The sequence below is a fragment of the Polyodon spathula genome, chromosome 13 (assembly GCF_017654505.1).
Source record: "Polyodon spathula isolate WHYD16114869_AA chromosome 13, ASM1765450v1, whole genome shotgun sequence".
NCBI lineage: Eukaryota > Metazoa > Chordata > Actinopteri > Acipenseriformes > Polyodontidae > Polyodon > Polyodon spathula.
This window is the reverse complement of record NC_054546.1, coordinates 33,433,014-33,452,830: the sequence shown is the minus strand read 5'-3', so window position 1 is coordinate 33,452,830 and position 19,817 is coordinate 33,433,014. Positions and strand designations below refer to the sequence as shown.

At 39.9% G+C, this 19,817-nt stretch overlaps 1 protein-coding gene across 1 annotated transcript; it reads left to right on the top strand.

The window, feature by feature from the left end:
* Positions 1-46: 46 nt before the first annotated feature.
* LOC121325948 (E3 ubiquitin-protein ligase RFWD3-like) lies at positions 47-14,914 on the top strand. The gene is made up of 13 exons (XM_041269036.1): positions 47-307; positions 2,667-2,973; positions 4,753-4,982; positions 6,286-6,368; positions 6,660-6,881; positions 7,464-7,555; positions 7,687-7,801; positions 7,913-8,135; positions 9,531-9,681; positions 10,206-10,382; positions 10,802-11,016; positions 12,133-12,350; positions 12,720-14,914. Exons 2-13 carry the CDS (start codon positions 2,675-2,677, stop codon positions 12,861-12,863), a joined length of 2,169 nt encoding a protein of 722 aa, XP_041124970.1. The 5' UTR covers positions 47-307; positions 2,667-2,674; the 3' UTR covers positions 12,864-14,914.
* Positions 14,915-19,817: the final 4,903 nt, after the last annotated feature.

The window sequence follows — 19,817 nt, the reverse complement described above, 5'->3', positions numbered from 1 at the left end:
TAACAATTTGCAATATATTAGGAAGGGCGGGGCATTAAAAAGTTCCTTCCAAAAGAAATGAGCAGCACCGAAGGGGCGGGGTCTTTGGGCTGGCGGGGAGATTCGGTTGAAATCAGTAAAACCGAGCGCTCTGGAATCGAACCACCGATCGGGCTCTTCGGAAGAGATTAAAAAATAACAACAATCGCACGAAGGAAAAAAAAAAAAAAAAAAGAATAATGAAAATACACACTGTAATTGTTTGTCAGAGACAACGTGTTAAAACGCGATCGTGAGTGTTTTCAGCCAAAACACTGCTTTAGACAAAGTGAGTATAAACTTTATTCACTGCTTTAAATATTATTATTTGTGGTTTTGTTCTGGTAACATCAACAAACAGTAAATATCGCTGTTACTGGTACAAAAAAAATCCATTTTGATTCCAGTATGTATAGATTTTTCTCTCTACCACAATCCTGCACGGGCCTCTCCTTGCAGAAGAGGATCCCCGGGCTTGCGTAGCTCAGACTTCGGCGGTAAAAGCCTGAGAAACGGGAAGACTGAGCTGTTTGTTATCGTCGTGTTGTTTTTAAGTGCATGCTACAACCGTAATGTTTGTGTGGACCGAGACGCTTTTCACGAGATTTTCTTTGAGATAATCGTTTGAGTGAGACAGGTGGCAGGTTGATTGGTTTACATTTTTGTTCTACGATACTTGTGTAAATATTATCGCGAGGTAATTTTAAAGATGCTAACCCTAATTGGTTTCAAGGGGTTTGGTTAACTTTTTTTCTTTAAGCGTTTAATTTTGTTTTCCTTTTCAAAACATACTGGGTCAATTGCAGCGTACTGCACTTAGTCCACTTAGTGTCTATAACTGGCGGATTAAGCAGGTTTAGTCCACTTGATTGAACTAAATTAGTACACTTGATAATCCCGATTGCATCGGATCTGAAGTTAATCCTCACCGGTGGATCGTCTGCTAAATCAAACTAAACAAGATCATGATCGCAGCCTGTCCAATCAGTATCGTGAGGATCCTGTTCAGCGGGGTTCATTTAGTACTGTGAAGGGGACTAATTTAGTCGGCTACGCTTGAAAGTCTTGAAAGTGTTTTGCAGAGATGGCTGCATTTAACGATTAGTGCATCTGAAAACTTTATTGCGTACATTTCTCATGTCTGTCTCTTTCGGGCAGTCAGACCCGTGATAATAAACAAAGGTCTAGCACAATATGTTATAGGCCGTGCATTTAAAATATCATTTTTAATCGTGTTCCTTTGTCTGCAATCACACTGGGGCCGTTTGAAACGGACTCGGTCTGGTTCGTTTTGTCTGAAACAATGTGCTTGCTGTTCACACTTATCTGGATGCGAACTAAAGTTCAGTTTTTTGGCCCTTTTCCATTTTTTCCGGACAGCACGTTTGTATTCGCAATGCAGTTTTCATGTGAACTTGGTTCGTTTATCTGGTGTGTGAACCGGATGTTTACAGTATCTACAAGGCGTACTGAAAGATTGCGGCTATTGATGTATTGCTGCGGTTTTTAATATAGCAGGTATCAGGTTATTACATATTGCTGTGGAAGAAAGCACTGGGGGACACTAAGCTAATTTAATTAATATAAGTATTCAATGCCTACACTAGGAGAATGCAGTTTACGCAATTCTGCACGGTTCTCCTACTGTCGGCATCAAACAAAGTCATTTAAGAAAAGACTAAATATATTTCACTGAAGCTGTTCAAATAACAGTATATAATAACACAATAATAGTTTAAAAGTTAAACATCGGGTGGATTTATTGTAGATCCTAAAAGCTGTGTTTTATTTATATTGTCATCTAGTCAATGTATTGTCATTCCGACTGGGGTAACAAATTAAGGCTGGAACTCTGACAATGCACGGTTTCACAAGATGTGGCACCCTAATGTATTTGCCAGCACTTTTAGTTTTTTTTTTTTTTTTTTTTTTTTTTTTCTCTACCTGTTTCCAATAGGAGCTAAACTGCGCGAAAATATTTATTTCGAGTCAGGTTAACATGTATAGTTCGTTCCCGATGTGAAAAGGGAAAGTGTCGAGCAGCTGTTGACACTGACGTTTTGCAAGCGAACCAGACTCGTTGCCTTTGACAAAACGGACCTGGCGGGCTTTGTTGTTCACACTGCACACCAAACCCTCTAAACGGACCCAGTGTGAACACACCCTTTGATACCGTTTTCTGTTTGACCCAATACAATTTGTTAATGTGCGTTAACAATAAACAATAAATGGTCCATTATCACGCAGTTACAACTTTTTGTGCCTATGTATCAATATAGGCATCTTAAATGCAAGTATGATCTGCCAGTTTGAAATGTGCACACAAATACCTAAAAACAAAAAGAAAATACAAAGGTTAAATGACAGTGGACTTCCTGGAAGGCATGGTTTGCAAACATATTTTGGAAAATATATGTTGACGGTCCAGTGGTCAGAGAAATTGGCTTTTTACCAGGATGTTCCAGGTTTAATCCCAGCTCTGCCACTGACTGTGTGACCCTGAGCAACTCTCTTAACCTCCTAGTGATCTGTCCTTCGGAGGAGACGAAACTCGAGGTCCTATTGGAAGTGAGAGCAGCAGTTGTGATGCATAGGTCCCGCCAGGACTGAAAGGGTTAAAGACTCCTTGTTTTTGTGTTTATCCTTAGTTGCTACAATGGAAGAGATGGAGATAGACCTGCAGCTGGGGGGAACAGAGACGGTGTCACACCAAGTGGAGCAGGGTGGCTTGAGCGGTGTGTTCCCGATAATCATTCCTGAATCGGAGAGTGACATAGAGGAAGAGGAGTGGCCCGTGCCCATTCTGAGGGGGCTGCTGCAGGGGGGTACCAGCTCTGAGGTCGAGCCAGCACGACAGGGGGCTGTAACCAGGAGGAGGCGGGCGACGCGGGCGCAAAGCCAGGCTACTCGCACCTCTGCAAGGTCCAGGTGGCCCCTCACAGCAGGAAGTGCCAGGTAAAGTTCTGAGTCACTGAGTGTTGATTACAGGCTCACAGTTCACAAAGCTTCCTTGGCTGTAGATACAGTACTGAGTTTTTTTGCAGTTCAATGCCTTTTGAACCTGTTTTACTCTGAAAAAAAATACTTTAAACAGCATGTGTAAAATAAACAGTGCATTTGAAAATATTTTGGACCTGACATGCATGAATGGACCACAAAAGGTTAAAATAAAATAAATATATACTTTTTTTTTTTTTTTAAACTTTCGAATGTTGGATTCACTTGTCGATAAGTGCCATCGTTATCGAATAGTCGAATGTTCGACTATTCGGTCTCACCCCTAGTTGTAATGTGGGAATAGCATGCTGCAGCTCGCATGCTCAGTGTTGGTGAAGTCCTGATCTGACAGCATGTAACACGGGCAGCTCTTATGATTTACATACTGTTTATTTTTCAGTAAAAATACGTTTTAAATTTCAGTGAGTTTGTTCTGCTATATCTACATCTTAAAAACACCCCAGCAAGCACGTTGTCATACATTTTCATTAGCACAATCTGAAAGCTAAATTTAGTAAATGCTGTTTTTTTTTTTTTTGGTTTACTGCAATCAAGTAAGCTGCAGTACATAGTACACTTCCTAATTACAGTCCCAAGTATTCTTGTGTGTTCTGCTTTCACATTTTTTAAATGATCAATTTGACAAATAAACTTTGCTTTCCCTGCAACAGCTGGCCCTGCTTTAGTACAAAGCTCATGCTACATACCGTTTTACAGAATGGTAACTGCTCTGGGTTACTGTGCCTGCTACTTTGGCTGAAGAGAGATTATCAGCTCTTCATCTAACTATTGAATCTTGTGCAATTAAATCATACTTAAACTCCAGACTGTAAACAATGTAATTAAATCTATTATATCTGGAATGCAAGACGAAACAGATGAGAAAAATCCATTTGTGTTGACTCAAAACTATTTGGGCACTGTACGATTTGACTTGTGAAAGATAACGTTGTTTTTTTGGAGTTGATAGCTTTTCTCAGCTTGGTACGGTAATCTTTTCACTTCCCTGTTTGTTTAATTCTTGCGCTTTTTTGCTGCATTACAGCCCTTTAATTATTTTCTTTAAGTGTCCAGGCCATTTTGTTAATGGCACGTTTGCACTACACAAACCTTAATTTCTTTTTATTTGTTGCTGTTCTTGTTCTAAGTTTCTTAAATGCAACTGTTCATTTTAAACTACTTTTTTACACACCACTACTCGCATGTTTGGTCACCATCTCAACTTTTTGCAAGATACTGGGGTTCCCGTATTCTGCTGGTGTTAATACAGCAGCTCTCTGCACTTACAGGCGTTTTTATTCAATCAAGTTGTTAGTCCTTCTCGCACTTCAATTCATTAAAACATGTGATATGCATTTTTTGCACAGACAAATGTCCTGTTGCATTCATAAATATTGGCACTTGTGTTTAAAGGGAGATGCAGGATATTTGAGCCTAACTCCTAAAAAACAGCTGTCATTGTTTTTTTGATTTTGCATTTGTAACCATTTAAGTCATAGTCTGGAGCCCTGCATCATAATTTCTCATTTCTCTGTGATTCAGTGGTACAATCAGATTGATACATTATGATGGTGTGACTGAGGGAGGATTGTTTTTTGAGGAAAATTCCCAGTCTAAATGTTTTAAATGTGTTTAATGAATGTTTAGGGAATGAAATGGACTCGAACAGCCCTCATTGAGGTACGATAAGACCAAATACTTTTGACTGCTAATAAACAGTTCTGTTCTGTGGCACAGGCAGGCCTCCGCGATGGACAGCATCTTCCAGCCAAGCCGCAGCCAGACTGTGCAGCTGCCTTACACCGGCTCACTGGTGCACATTGTGGGGGACTCTGCCACAGTGAGTGTCACTGACCCGGGTTCAGGGAACACCACGGAGCAGAGTGACTCTGAGGAGAGCCTGACTGACCTGGAGGAGGCTGCAGCGCCTGCAGCCCCCGTCGTGCCCGCTGTCTCTCTCACCACAGGTACCAGCTCTTCACTGTCTGCTTTCTAACTTGCAGAGCGAGGCTTGAAACCTGCACCCAGTCCTGGGTTTCTAAAATGCCTTCACTTAACTATATTATTTAAATCAGGAGCCAGTAGTTTGCTGATAAATGAATCGTCCCTAGCCACATGAACAACTATTAATAAACCTGAAAATGTGTTCATGCTGCAGTTCAAAATAGGTTTATCAGGGCTCCTGTTCATTCCAGTAATATACCTAAACTAGCCCTGGTACTGAAACAGGATTGTTCAGCTGTTTTCCCTGGCATCAACGGTAGTTAAATGCGGTGACGTTTGTCATTTTTATACATGGAACTGTGTAGGGGTAACATGCTTTTCAATCACGCTGATTTTTCAAACGGTTCTGCTATTTAGACAAGCACTGCCCCCAACAAAACATTGTACATTAAAAAAAAATCATCCATTTTATTGAAACTTTAAATACCGATGCATTAGGAATATGTTTTCCATGGCAAACTTGAATCTTAATACTCCCCTTGCATATTACTGCCGTAATCTGGGGCTATTTTGGACAGTTTTGAGACACTTTTTTTTGTAGTAGTTTCTTTTATAAATCATTTTTTGGAACTAAGTTTGTGATATATTTACAGGAATACCTATGTAATAGTGTTGAAACATTTTTGTAACATGTGACTTAGACCCTTTTTTCTATTTAAAGTTTGTCCGATGTTCCAGGGCTTTGTGGAGTCTTTGGACACCCCTTTAAACCTTTCCTCATTTCAACACTGGACACCTGAGAAGTTTATTTTTTTAAAAACTAAAAATAGTGGAGTTTGTCCACAGGAGAACTTTAAACCCCTGAACTGCTTTTTTTGCTTTCATTACTCAAAATGCTGTAGAGAACAAACATAAACTAAGTAATGTTAACCTGCAAACAAATATTTTAAGTTTCACAGACAGCAGCTCTTCGGCAATTTCCGTGTAACCATGGTAGCTTTTTTCTTTTATATGTTCGAACCATTTCTACCGTCTCTGCAATCTAATCCCTTTCAGATCAGAGGATTTCCTAGTCTGAAATTTTCACTCCTTGCGCAAATCATACAAAGAAAGTAGGGAAACCCAAGAATAAAATAAAACTAAACTCATTAGAAAGCTAAGCACCAGGGTTTTAAAATAGTCCATAGTTTGTTTAAAATGTACTGTTTTAATTGCAAAAAATAACTTTAATTTCTGTCCAACGTTTAACGACGTCCAAAATAGCCCCAGATTACGGTGTGGGTAAAAGACTTGGCTTCACCTGTAAATGGATTTGTGTGTGTGCAGGTCTTGCAGTGCCAGCAGAGGGCCGTGCTGAGACTGTAGGGTCTGTGCAGAGGGATGTAGAAGGTCCTCTCCAAGACTCGGAGGTAAGGAGGCCTGGTTATATATTTCTTCCATTCATTTTGTTAAATATCTGCTTCATGTTAACAAGATATTCAGTAAGAGGTGCCATTACCATTAAACTGTGACCCTGGGGACAATGTGGCCTTTTATTTGCAAAATGTGTAGTTTTAAATATCAGTATAAATTACCACTTAGTTGACATCTCTTTGAGAAAGTGGAGATAATCTCATACATTTCGAGATACATGGCTGCTGAACATACAATGATAGCTTTTGTTTTATTGGGTTTTTATCTCTGTCCCTCTTTCTGTCCAGTCAAGCTCTCCAGTGAAAATTTCTGGGCCGAAAGAGGTGTCCACTGCTTCCATAGCACCCCCCAATGGTCCTGGGGAGGAAGAGGGAGATACCTGTCCTATCTGTTTCGAACCCTGGACCAATGCAGGGGAGCACCGCCTCTCCACCCTGCGCTGTGGGCATCTCTTCGGGTTCACCTGCATCGACCGCTGGCTCCGGGGGCAGGGGGGCAAGTGTCCGCAGGTTAGTCACTGCTGCAAGGTATGCCAGCTTTTAATAGCAATATTGCTTCCCGGATTACCAGCAACCCTACGGAAATGGAAAATAGCACTGTCCAAGTATTTACGGTAATCATCGGAGCGAGAAATTGCCAGCAATCTTCCTGAAGAGAAGGGCTTCAAGTAGCAACAATATACTATTTGCAAGACTATAGTAAGTATTTCACGTTTAAAATGCTGTGCCATTGCTGTACATTTTAAAAAGACCTTTATGAAACAGATTTTCTGCAGTCCCCCAAGTACACCCTCTGTCTGTGGACCATGTTGATTGATCATTTGAGCAATGGAAAATGACTTCACTTTTGCTTTATATGCAAATAATTGATATAATTAAAAAAATAAATAATTGCCATAGGTTTCCATCATCACTAATACATTTAGCAGCATTACATCCACTTGTGTAAAGGGAAGTCGTTCAGATGACTGATCAATTAATTATGCAGTGGAATTTGATATAAGACAACCCATGTGACGGACTCTGTTTTTGATTGTTTCTCTGAGCATGCTAATGCTGTAGCACTAACCAGCTGAGTGCGTCTCCCCACAGTGCAATAAGAAGGCGAAGCGCACGGATGTTGTGGTGTTGTACGCTCGCACGTTGAAGGCCCTCGATACCAATGAGCAGGAGAGGATGAAAAGGTACAGGACTGAGCGTGGTTTATAATTGCAATATTCTGTGGTGTTTGTATATACTCGGGGCCTGTGGATAATTCTTACTGCATGAAGTTGTGAGCTGCTGTGAATTAACTGGTGCTCCTCTCCTCCCGCAGCCTTCTGGAGCGCGAGCAAGCCCTGCGGAGGAAGTCTGAGCTGGAGTCGGCACAGTGCAGGCTGCAGCTCCAGGTGCTGACAGACGAGTGCGGGCGACTGCGCAAGCAACTGCAGGTACCAATGACTCCCTCGCTACGCACATTACCTCTCGCTCCATTCTGAAAACTGCTCCCTGATTTGCTCCTCCTTTCGTCATCTTCTCTTCTGTTGTCCACTGTGTTTCAGGAGTTGAAGGTGTTGATGTCCCAGCAAGGCTGTAGTTCCTCTCAATCGAATGGCTCCCGCACCACCCTCTCGCAGGGCACCAGCCAGGCCCAGGGGGGCCGCTACACTTTCAACAAGGCTGTGATGGTGTCTCAGACAGGGAACTGCCGCGTGCTTTCCTACTGCGAGCCTCTCAGCTGCCTGCTGGCCTCCCAACCCTCCCCACAAGCAACACTGGTACCAGGTGAGTAGCAAAGAGTTACTGCAGCATGGCAAAGTTACTGCAGCCCTCCACAAAAAACCACTGCAACCAGCTTTACATAACATAGTCCTCAAAGTCATGGGAGTCACTTCTCGCTCTCTTTATTCCAGTCCACGGTTTTATTAACCCCTTACGGTCCTATGTCGGACCAGGTCCGACATTACAATTTTCCCTATCCAGTCCGATGTTGGACCCTGTCCGACGTCATCACAAAGACGTAAAGCACAGGTCTCTAGCCGAAAAAAAATGGCCGTATCTGATAGCCCCATGCACCACAGAGATAACACAGGCATAAGCAAAGGAGATAGTTGCTTCTGCATTCAGCGCTCAGTGAATATTTGCAAAGCTTTTTGAGATGTTATAGTAATAAAATGACTTGGATCTCATTATTGAGGAGTTTGGTGATAAAACGAGTGATCAGGAGAGGATTTATCAGTATGCATGTCTATAAAGAGGTATGTGAAAAATACAGCGAACAAGGGGTGGGTTTTGGCTGTAGTTACAGTACTGAGTGTCCTTTTGCGATTCAATGCCTTTTAAATCTGTTTTACTCTTGGGGGGGGGGGGGGGGAATATTTTAAACGGCACATGTAAAATAAACACAACGTGTGAAAATAAATTGGACCTGAGAAGTGCTGAATAAATGGACCGCTAAGGGTTAATGAAATCAGAAATCCAGAGGTTTGTTCAAATTAGGTCATTGATTATTTAATTGAAGCAAGGTGTTCAGTTAAGCTATTAATTCAGACAGTAATATGGTTATTGATTAAGACCTACAGCTATATCCAAAGGTTTACTTCACCTATGATCTTCAGGTTGAGACAAAAAAAAACAACTATAGGAACATGATTTAGATCTTTTATTTAACATCATATAGTGAAAGAAACTACAAAATTATATAGCAAGTGTCTACTGGAAGCCATAATAACAGTACAGTATTTAATGTTAGAAAGCATGTTGTAATTCAATAGGTTGTTCAGCAGATTTCAGTTGACTTTATTCAACAAAATGCGTTTTCTACAGGGTGATGCAAAACTTGTGGCCATAGCAGTAGTATAAAAATACAGTAATGTCTGAGATTGGGCTTTAACTTGAAGTGAACTTTTGAACTTTTGATTGTTTCAATGCCAGTAAAGAAACTAAGCAAAGGGCTGCCTAAAATGGTTACTGTAGCCTTGGTTGATTTATTCCTCTAAGGTGACTAGGGCGTTATGTTTCCAAGGGCAGTTGAGTTGTTTTAGTCAGAGTAGAAATGCATTCTGGTACCTTTTGCTTAACACTGCAGAACTACAAGTACCAGAATGAACTGTGATATTAAACAGCCTAAACTGTCACAGTGTTCTGTAGTTTTTATAGGAATGTGCCTGTGTGTCTCAGGTTGCGGTGTTAAGAAGATCAGTGCAGTCAGCATGAAGGCGTGTCAGTACGTACCAATCCACGCCAAGCAGATCCGTGGCCTGGCCTTCAACAACCAGGCAGACAGTCTAATGCTCTCTGCAGCGCTGGACAGCACCGTCAAACTGACCAGGTACAGTGAAACCTACATGGTCAAATCAGTCAATCGCAATACAACCCCCAAGCCTTTTTTAAAATGTACACTATATGTCCAATCCAATTAGAATATATATTATCTAGACTAATAATGATCCCGATATTTTGGATAATTCTAATGTTTTTATGAAATTTTGAAAAACTGCAAGGTTTGGTCTAAGTTAAAAGTGGATTGGATTACACAGTCGAAATCTGGATCAAAGTTATCCTGATCGCATTTTGAAAAACCCAGTTTCAAAATATAAAATATGTAATGCACAAAGGTTCTTAATGGGAGTTGCCAAAGGCTTTGGGTTATTGCACTTAGAAAAGAATGGCGCTGTTTACAAGTCTGGCTCTCTAAATACTGCACAAGCTCGGATGTGTGCAGGTTGGCATGCCTGTGGGAATGACAAAGCGTTTCTCATTGAATTTCTTTTAGTATTTGAGTGTTTTAATAGTTCTGGATGTTGCCTGTGACAGTACAAGATGTGACTCTTCTCTTTCCTCTTGTCTTCCCAGCCTCCTGACCAACACGGTGGTGCAGACCTACAACACGGGCCGTCCCGTGTGGAGCTGCTGCTGGTGTCTGGATGATCCCAATTACTTCTACGCTGGGCTGAACAGCGGCTCTATCCTGGTATACGACACACGGGACACCAGCACATATGTGCAAGAGCTCGCTCCGCTTGGGTCCAGGTAACCACAGGGGGGTGGAAGGGAGGAACTGTGCGGGAGAAGTGAATGGAGTGATAACTAATACTAGTGGAAGCGAGAGGACTGTCAATGATCAGCAGGAAGTAGTGTATTTTTACAAGGTCTTGCAATTGTATTGTAGACCAATTCAATCTATTCAGGGATTTAATGAGCATAAAAATGATCCCATGTGAGCCTTGCACTCCTTTTTTAGAATGCTATATTTACAGTCAAATAGGATCTTTACTGCTACACAGAATGTAAACTATAACAAAATCTGTAGCGGTGTCAGGATAGTGGTCTTCAGGGTGAGTGTGACAATGGGGGGTAGAAACCATGGTTATGAAAATTTAGACACAAAAGATCACAGTTGAATTGAGTGCAGATATTGCTTATGTACTCCGTTTCTTGTCTGTTCCTAGGTGCCCGGTGGCCTCCCTGTCCTATCTCCCTCGCGCCGCCTCTGCTGCTTTCCCCTGTGGGGGGTTGATTGCTGGGACCCTGGAGGGGGGCAGCTTCTGGGAGCGGAAGGATGGGACGACTTACAGAGCCCACCTCCTCCCGCTGGAGACGGGTGGCTGCACAGACATCCAGGTGGAACCAGCCAGCCGGCACTGTCTCGTTACCTACAGGCCAGGTGAGTAAGAGAGCGAAGCCCTCCCAGCCCAGAGGGATGCTAAAGCAATGGATTTCTACAGGGGGACAGAGATGCCAATAAACAGTTTTTTTTATTGTGGCTTTCTAACTGACATACTAAAAGCTCTGAGCCAGGTTGCTTAGTAACCAGTTTAGGGGTCCTTCAGAAACAGCTGTGCAAATGTTGCCTTGCTTGCTTTTTAGTCTGGGATTAAGGAACGGTGGGCACAGGTTCTTTACCAACACAGCTTGAAATTCCACCTTTTAAAATAATCCAGAATAAAGAGAATTCCCAATTTTAAAATCAGTGAAGTATTTTATATTGGGTTGTTAATTTCTAAATGCCATGTGTTTTTCAATTACCAAAATTATAGATTGAACAACAAAAATTATTTCTAAGGCTAGCAGCCCCTGGCTTTTATATAAAAAATAAATAAATATCCCGCTACTATTTTCTGCTTTCATAAATTGTCATTTCTGGGGTGAAACTGGGAGTATGCTTGACTATTCTAATTGGATACCAAGATGCAAAATTGTACAAGGCCTCAGCACAATTCTAAATTATTGAAATTTCATTTAAGTTTCAATTGTTCAATGCATCCTAGAAAACTGCTTAGCCATTAAAAATGATATCCTTCTTGCACATGCCACACTTACTCCTATAATTGTAACACAACTAGGTATGAATTTTCCTAGGCACACGTTTTTAGGGTATCCATGTCATGTGACCCCCTTTTGTATGAGTTCTGATCTGGTTTTGAGAGTGATACTGATCTAATGACAGTTGCTTTTGTCCTAAAGCTTCTAAATTATGTTTTTATTAAAAAATGTTTTTATTGTCTTCTGGGTATCCAGTTACTTTGAGACATTGGTCAAACAAGAAAAAAAATCATTCTAGAATTAGGGCATTTTGGTATCTGCAAGATCCCAAAAGAGACCTATCAAACAGCTGAAGGTGTTGGTTGGTGTACTGGTTTCAGAACACTATTCTGCCCATTAAGGCTCATCCCTTGTTAACACTGCTGGGACGGTCCAAGACATGTTGTTTTAGCTGTTAATACTTTCATGCATTGTTTTCTTTCTATCTTTAATACTTGCCCCTTTCTTTTTCCCCAAGGCAAGTCAAACCCCTCTCTGCGATGTGTACTGATGGAGCTCAGCAGGGGGCGCCAGATAGACTCGTCTGAGGACCCTCCGTGTACCTGCCACCCCATCCAGTCCTTCAGCGCCGGCTCCTCCTGCAAGCTGCTCACCAAAAACGCTGTGTTTGAGAGCCCGGCACGCGACGGGGCCATGCTGGTGTGTGCAGGAGACGAGGCTTCCAGCTCTGCTATGGTAAGAGCCCTTTTGACTGAAGGGAGGGTGGTGTAGGGCCTTGAGGTTAGAGCTGATGGACTGACAGGGAGCCATTGTGAACTGGTGGTTGTGAGTGTTAGGCAGGCAGTGTCCTGGATGGTTAGAGCTTACAACTGGTAGGCTGTGTCTAGTCTTTGCTCCAGGTGACTGAAAGGGAGATTGTGTATTCTAGTCTATGGGCTAAGGGACTGGGAGGTACTCTGTAGTTTAATCTTTGGGCTGAGGGACTGAGAGAGAGGCCGGTGATCTTGGGCTAAGCTGTTTATTGGGCTGGGCTTGGCGAGAGTATACAGTAAATTCGTCTGTATGGTACTGTTCTGTAAATCCTTACCTGTGATGTCTTGGCAGCTGTGGGATGCCGGTCGTGGTTCTCTGATTCAGAAACTGCAGGCTGACCAGCCAGTACTGGACATCAGCCCCTTCGAGGTGAACCAGAACAGCTACCTGGCCTTGCTCACGGAGAAGATGGTGAAGATCTACAAGTGGGATTGAGATAAAGAACTGCAGGAAGAACCAGTATGTGTGCAGCATGTCTGGAGTAGATTGAGGGAATGTGGGAGCCCTTTAACACAGCACAACAGAAGGGCTTCTGGAAGTGCTTGAGATAAGGCAGCAGTTCATGCGGCATGATTTTGAGGGAAGGGGCATTCTGGGAGCACTCGTATTTGGGGTCGCCATAGAAATAAAAACTAATGATCCAATGAGAATTGAGAAAAGCGTCAAACCAAATACACCATGGAGTTGTGGGTTCCCACTAATTATGACTTTGTGATCTTCAGAATGAATAGGAACTTGGGGTTACAACAGTTTTAACTTGAGTAGAGTCCCCACTGTAAATTGGGACAAATGAGGGGAATGCCTATCGGGCTAAAGGTCCAGTGCTGGGGTGTGTTGAGTGCATCATATACAAGATAGTGAGGCACAACTCTCTGCATGAATATGGACCAGTGGTGACCATTGTACAGGCAGCAGTGAAGATCTTAAGTGTTGTGTGTGTTTTTTTTTTTTTTTTTTTTTTTTTTTTTAATTTAGAAGTGATCCCAAATAGCTCACAGAGCAGCAACATCGTGTTTCCAGTAGGCACTCTCTCTTCCCATTGTTTCTTTTATATTGCTTTTATTTAATACAATGTTTGCACATTTGGATTTGTCTGAGGCCTTGGTAGCTGTCCCAGATAGGCATGCTCAGTCTCGCAATACAGTTTTCAGTACTTTGCATCACCAAAATAAAATTCATGAAATCAATTCACATGGGAAGAGGAAGACTGGATTTGCCTGAGAAATTGGGCACAAAAAGCTGAATTTATCAAGATATTTACATAATGCAGTTTGCGCCATTAAAAAAAAAAAAAAAAAAAAAAAAAAAATACAGTAAACTACTTTGGGCTAGAGGGTGTTCTGATAATCAAATTACAATTGAAATGTTAATGACTTTCCCTATCAAGAAACCTGAAGACATAATACAAACCCTTTACCCCGATGACTGGCCTGCTAGGGCATTTCCTGTGATAACAAGGCAGGAGCGCACGGCACTCGAGGTTAACAAGTGGCTGTTTGGAAAGTGGAGGTGTTTGGATAATCGGAGTTTGAAAACTGAGTCTGTAATTCTGTCAGTGTTTCCCCACTTACAACAATTAGCCTAGGCGTGCTTTCTAGTAACTTAGTATTACATTAAGTTTGTTTAGGTACTTGAGTTTTATTCTGGTCCTATATTCAGGTTGTCACTAGCAGCTTAACCTTTAAACATAAGCCTATTTTTTAAAACTTGATTGCTTTTGTATTTACAATTTATATCTACAGTGCCCTGCATTTGTTTTCAGTTTTCTGCTGAATGATTCCTTGTTGACTGACTATGTTCTTCCACAATTCTTAGCTTTTATGTGGATACTTGTTTGCTGCCCTGTTTGTTTACATTCCCTTAAAGCAAGGGTCTCCAATCCTGGTCCTGGAGGGCTTGTATCCTTCCTGGTTTTTGTTCGAACTGTACCCTAAATGACTTAATTGGACCAGTGAAGTGCTTATTAGAAGCTTAATTGGTCCAATTAATTTTAGTGAACAGTTAGAACAAAAACCAGGAGGGACACTGGCCCTCCAGGACCAGGCTTGGAGACCCCTGCTTTTAAAGTGCTGCTGCTGTCAGAACTAAACAGGAGGTTATTTACATCACCAAGCTCAGGAAGAAATAAGGACCAAGAGTATATGGTTTCAACATGGTCTTGTAAGCCTTGGTTCACTCAACACTAGTTACAAAGCTTTGTTGCCCGAAGTTGAAATAAAATTAAAATACGGCCTCTAACCTCAAACTTCCACTATTTAAATGAATAATATTAAACTAGAAAATGGAGGTTGCTTTTGATTTTTAAACAGGGTATACATACATAGTCAGTGTGTGTGCATGCTATAAACTGTGCAGAGGGAGAATTATTTATATATGTGTGTCTGTGCTTTATATGTTTCTCGATTTATGATTGTTTAATTTTGTAATAAAGTAGATTCTGTAATTCAGTTGATTGTGTTCTGTTTCTTGTAGCTGCCTACCAGGAATGCCTGTATGTGTATATATATATATATATATATATATATACGTCTAAATATATATGGTACGTACAAGGTTGTGTGTTTTAAGTGGTGTTTACAGTCAAATTACAACAACATGCTGGACTTCTACAATATTTAACTAATTAAAATTATTCACTGGATACAAGACAGAACCTATCTGTCCTGCTGTGACACCTTTGATATTTTATCATGTAATTTTACCAGTATGACCTGAATGGATTGGAATAAAGTAATGGGACAAGCCAGAACTTGTCAAGTAGAAATATGGTTATGACTCACGCTAACTAAAAGAGGAATAAGTGATTTTGTGACTTTTCTGCCCACCAGGGGCTCATGTTATGCTATGAAATATATAGAAAACAGTCCCATTTACACGAATGTAATCGATTGGCACATTCTGTGCATGCGCCCAGTGGGATAAGAGTTTGATCCACTTGCTTGGACTAACATTAGTACCATTGCTAATCCCAATGGCAGCATAGTAAAAATGGATTAGATCATTGGAATCAGCAGTTAAACTAGATTAAGTTTACTGATTGCAATTTATAAAACCAGACCCTTGTGGTTGCAAAAAAAAAAGGGGATTAAGTTATTCCTGTGAAGTCACTATATGCTAGTCTGGTTGTTCTGATTTGTCCCTTTTTTCTCTATTTGCTTGCAAACCTGTTTAATATGGGATATACATGTGAAAACTCTGTTCTTTACATTCCTTATGTATGTATTACATCACCCAGGAATAATGTATATTTTTAATAAGCTTTTACTTCTAATGCAACTACGAAGGCCAACTTTAAAACCGGTAATTTTACACTGTAATATTAAACTTTCAAATCTTGTTCTAATGTGAATACTGTGCATTTACATTATTATTATTATTATTGTTACTCTGCTCACCTGTTGCTCATGCTTAACAGTCAATTGTAATACAGTGCTATGTTACTTTTTTTTAACTTATTTTTCATTCTTGGTAGAATATGAATATTGTTTAAGCTGTGTACAGTTATTATATAACAATAAACTGTTCAGTCTGTAGATATTAGAATCTTGATACAGCTGTTTAAATAACGTACCTGTCATTTTTCATTAACATCCTGACAACTTTTTACACTTATAACTTTAAAGTGTTTCAAAGCTTGTTTTAAAATGGCCACTGTACACAGGTTTGAGATCTGTCTTCTAAATCACTGCAGGAAGAGCGATAAAATGTGTGCTCTGGCTTTTCTGTTTCTTATCACATCGTGGATCGTTATCAGGAGGGGATATATCAGGTGTCTTCATTTATTGGTGTATTTAAAATGTTTGACTAGAATAATCCCTCCTCCAGATTAAACAGCCTGGTTATAATGAGATGCAGGACTAATCCTGAATATCCTGCTCACCCCTACATCACAGAGTGGCATCATCCTGCTACTGCTTGCAGCAGTGCGAGGTTATAGACTGCATGTCATCTGCTAACATCCGGATTTGAACTACTTCATGAAAGATGCTTTAACGTGTCCCCTGCAACAACATGTTTAAAAGTTGCCAGAATATTGCTTGGTGTTAGTTGGGCAGCTGTACTGCTTCATGTTATTTAAAATACAAGATCTTACTTAGATTCTTATTATCAATCTCAATATGGCTCCCATATGACATTTCATAAAAAAAAAAAAAAACGCCAGACAGTGTGTGAGAGGTTTAGGATTAAGTGACAGGGTATTTAGAGAAGTACTATTATTAGTAGTAGTTGTGGTAGTAGTGTCATTATTATTATTATTCATTACAATAGTAACAGTAGTGTTATTATAATTAACAATCAATCACAATCCCAACAATACTAAATGACTGGTAAGTACTGGTATACACAAGTTTAGGCATCCGTCTGTGTTACAATATGTGTGTCAATTGTTATCTGGTTTCATAGACCCCCTATAGCACTGTTTATGTACTTAATATGATGTTTACAGTGTTTAAATGTCTTGCTCACAGCCTTAAAAATACAAACACATAATCAGAGAACTCAAAATATCTTTTTAGAGGTAGTTAGCAGGCAAATACACCTAGCTGATATTTACCTATTTAACACATGAGGTTATCTTAGTATATATTTGAATATTGTGCTGCTTGGAGCTGAGGGAAGGTGGTTACAAAAGTACTTTGCATATAAATGCTTATCTTCTTGATCTAGTTTTGAATTGAGTTAACAAACTACCCAGGAATTAACACGTGGCCCTTTTCAAAGGCACCAAAAAACAAATGCAACAAATTCTGTGTTATAGACAGATATCATAATATTTTTTAAAAGATGCTGTAAGGATAGCAGTTCAGTGCATAATACAGTACGGGGTGTAGCAAAAAGTCAAATTTCCACTTGGCTAAGAGGAAGACAGTTTATCCTGTCCTGTGTTGGTCCTGTAACTTTTTTTTTTTTTATTCTGATATGTCCACATCTCACTTGGTGTGTGTGGTTTTTTTTTTTTTTTTTGTTTGCTATAGCCCCTGGTCTAAGCTACAACCACACCAAGGCCCTTTGCTGGCTTGAGTCTGATTGGTTGAAGCTAGCCTTTCTATCTAAAGGTTTACTCTCCTTTCTCTGCTCTCTCTGTCTCACCCTCTCTCTCCTTCCCTTCTTTAATATTTTTAATATCGTAAATATTTCCAGTACACATATTTGGTTAATTCACTGGTAAACATGTTGAGAGTAAATTGTCCTATATTTTCCCTTTACAAGAGCCCTTCACTAGTTCACTGTTTTCAACATTTCATGTTTTTTTCAAGTCAGATAGAAGAATAAAAAGGGTGTACTCTTATCTTTTTTTCTAGTAAATTAAAATTAATACATGGAAATCAATTCTGTCCAACATCAGATCCAATATGTTGACAGCCATGCAAAGGCTCTTTAAAACTTACATTTTAATCTAATCAGTGATCAGCACAGCAAATTATTTTGCATTATAAATCCAGTATGAGAAACATTCCTGTTTCTAAAGAACAAAGCACATCCTGTCCACAGTTTCGCCCCATTCTTCCTTCAAAACAATATGCTCTTACAGGTGTTGAACTCAGTTTCACCCCAGCCTTCATTTGAGCTCCTGCAAGCTTTGCAAAGTTCTTTATTAGCAGTCAAACTATACCTGCTTCTCTCTTGCTATGTTTCCAGCTAAAGTTCATCTCCACAAGTCTGCACAATTTATTTATGATCCTTCAGAAATTGAGCACTTTTTTTAATCTAACGTGATAGCAGAGATGAGATATCATGTTTTCTATAATGTGTTTCTTTCAAAGCTGCACACTTGAGACCTATGTAGCTAATGGAAGTGCAAAACAGGTATGATTTATGGAAGCATTTGTTAGCTAAAATTACTTTAAAAGTTTATTTTTTATAAGCTTCCTGGCTATGCACCATAAAACTTACAGTAAATGTTGTTACAGAAGCTCCTTGTTTTACTACGGATTGAAATAAACTACACCAGAAGGGGAAGGGTTACATTATATTCGTGGATTTGTTTGCACAAAGTAAAACACTGCTATCTTGGAGCTATTACGCATGTGTGGAAGGCTGAGAGCTGCAGTGAACACCTGCACTGCACCCTGCAGGTACAGTGTAATCTAATACTGCAAGCCTCTGGAAAACCTTCAATCCACCATTCCCAATTAAGTTATAGCTCATAAAATGAGTGAAACTTTATGCCCAAAATATGACACTGGACATCTTGCAGAGGACAGCTGTGTCTGACATCCTATGTTAAATTGATCTACTATGATAAGCTATTACATGTCCCGGCCTTTACAGTCGTAATTTGAATACTGGCTCCCTGCTGACAATTAGGACACATATTCACTGTTTAAAAAGGTATTTGTTTTCTTTTTTTTTTTTTTTTTTTTTTTAAAGACGGACTGGTTTTATGGAGATTGACACTGGAAATAATTGCTATATGCTAGTTTTAAAGTGCATGTTTTTATTCATCTGTTACCAAGTGTTCATTAATTTGTTTGCAGAGGGCTAAGAGAGCTAAGATGCATTGTGTACTTAATGCATCTCAGATAGCCACTTCACTTGAGCCAAATTCAGTGTATGCAGTTTATTCTGCATCTGCAGTTCATGAGGATTCTAGTTATGACAGTACCTGTGCCCTAAAATCCTTATCGTTCAATTGATTTAGTCTTTTCCTTACACAATACAGCCAGATTGTGCAAAAATGTATTTTGTAGGATTTTTGCAAAAAAAAAAATAAAAAAAAAAAATCTCAGAATAGGAAAACTGTACTGCTCCAAAAATATATTTAATATCTCAATGTCAATTTCAGAAAGTATATATAGAATGAATGAAGAGTTTGGGGGTCGGCCATAAGGTCAAAGTTTAATGGGTTTGTGCATTTTTATGGATTTTGACAGCTAGATGATTACAGTCATTTAAATCTTTGACATTGCTAATAATAGTTATTTCCAATGGAATTCAAAGACTGCAACGGGGAAGTCAAATTAACACTATAAAAAAAGGCATTTTGTATGAATTATCAAGGTTGTTATAATATCAGATGGATCAACTCATCCCGTTCATGATGAAGCAGTCAGTAATTGGGCAACTGGAGCCGGAGCCAGAGCCAGAACCAGCGCCAGCTCAGTACATTCAAATCCTTACATCTCTGAACCCATTTTAGATGCGGGGATCATTTGTATTGTTCCATACCTGTAACTGAATTTGACTGAGAGAACCAAATAATAAATAGGGCCATTCTGCATAGCTTAATGCCAGTCCTCCTTTAGGCTGAAGATACATGAGACTTAAGCCTGTTAAAGCAACAAAGATCAACTGAAAACAAATAAAATACAGTACAGTATTGTCTGACCAGTGCTGGTTATTTCTAGACTTTTATAACATGGTTAAAAACATTGCTGTAACACTGGG

Coding starts and splice junctions, on each gene's coding strand:
- LOC121325948 (XM_041269036.1), top strand. CDS start 2,675: ATGGAAGAGATGGAGATAGACCTGCAGCTGGGGGGAACAGAGACGGTG. Junction 2,974..4,752: donor CTCACAGCAGGAAGTGCCAG/GTAAAGTTCTGA, acceptor TCTGTGGCACAG/GCAGGCCTCCGCGATGGACA. Junction 4,983..6,285: donor CGCTGTCTCTCTCACCACAG/GTACCAGCTCTT, acceptor GTGTGTGTGCAG/GTCTTGCAGTGCCAGCAGAG.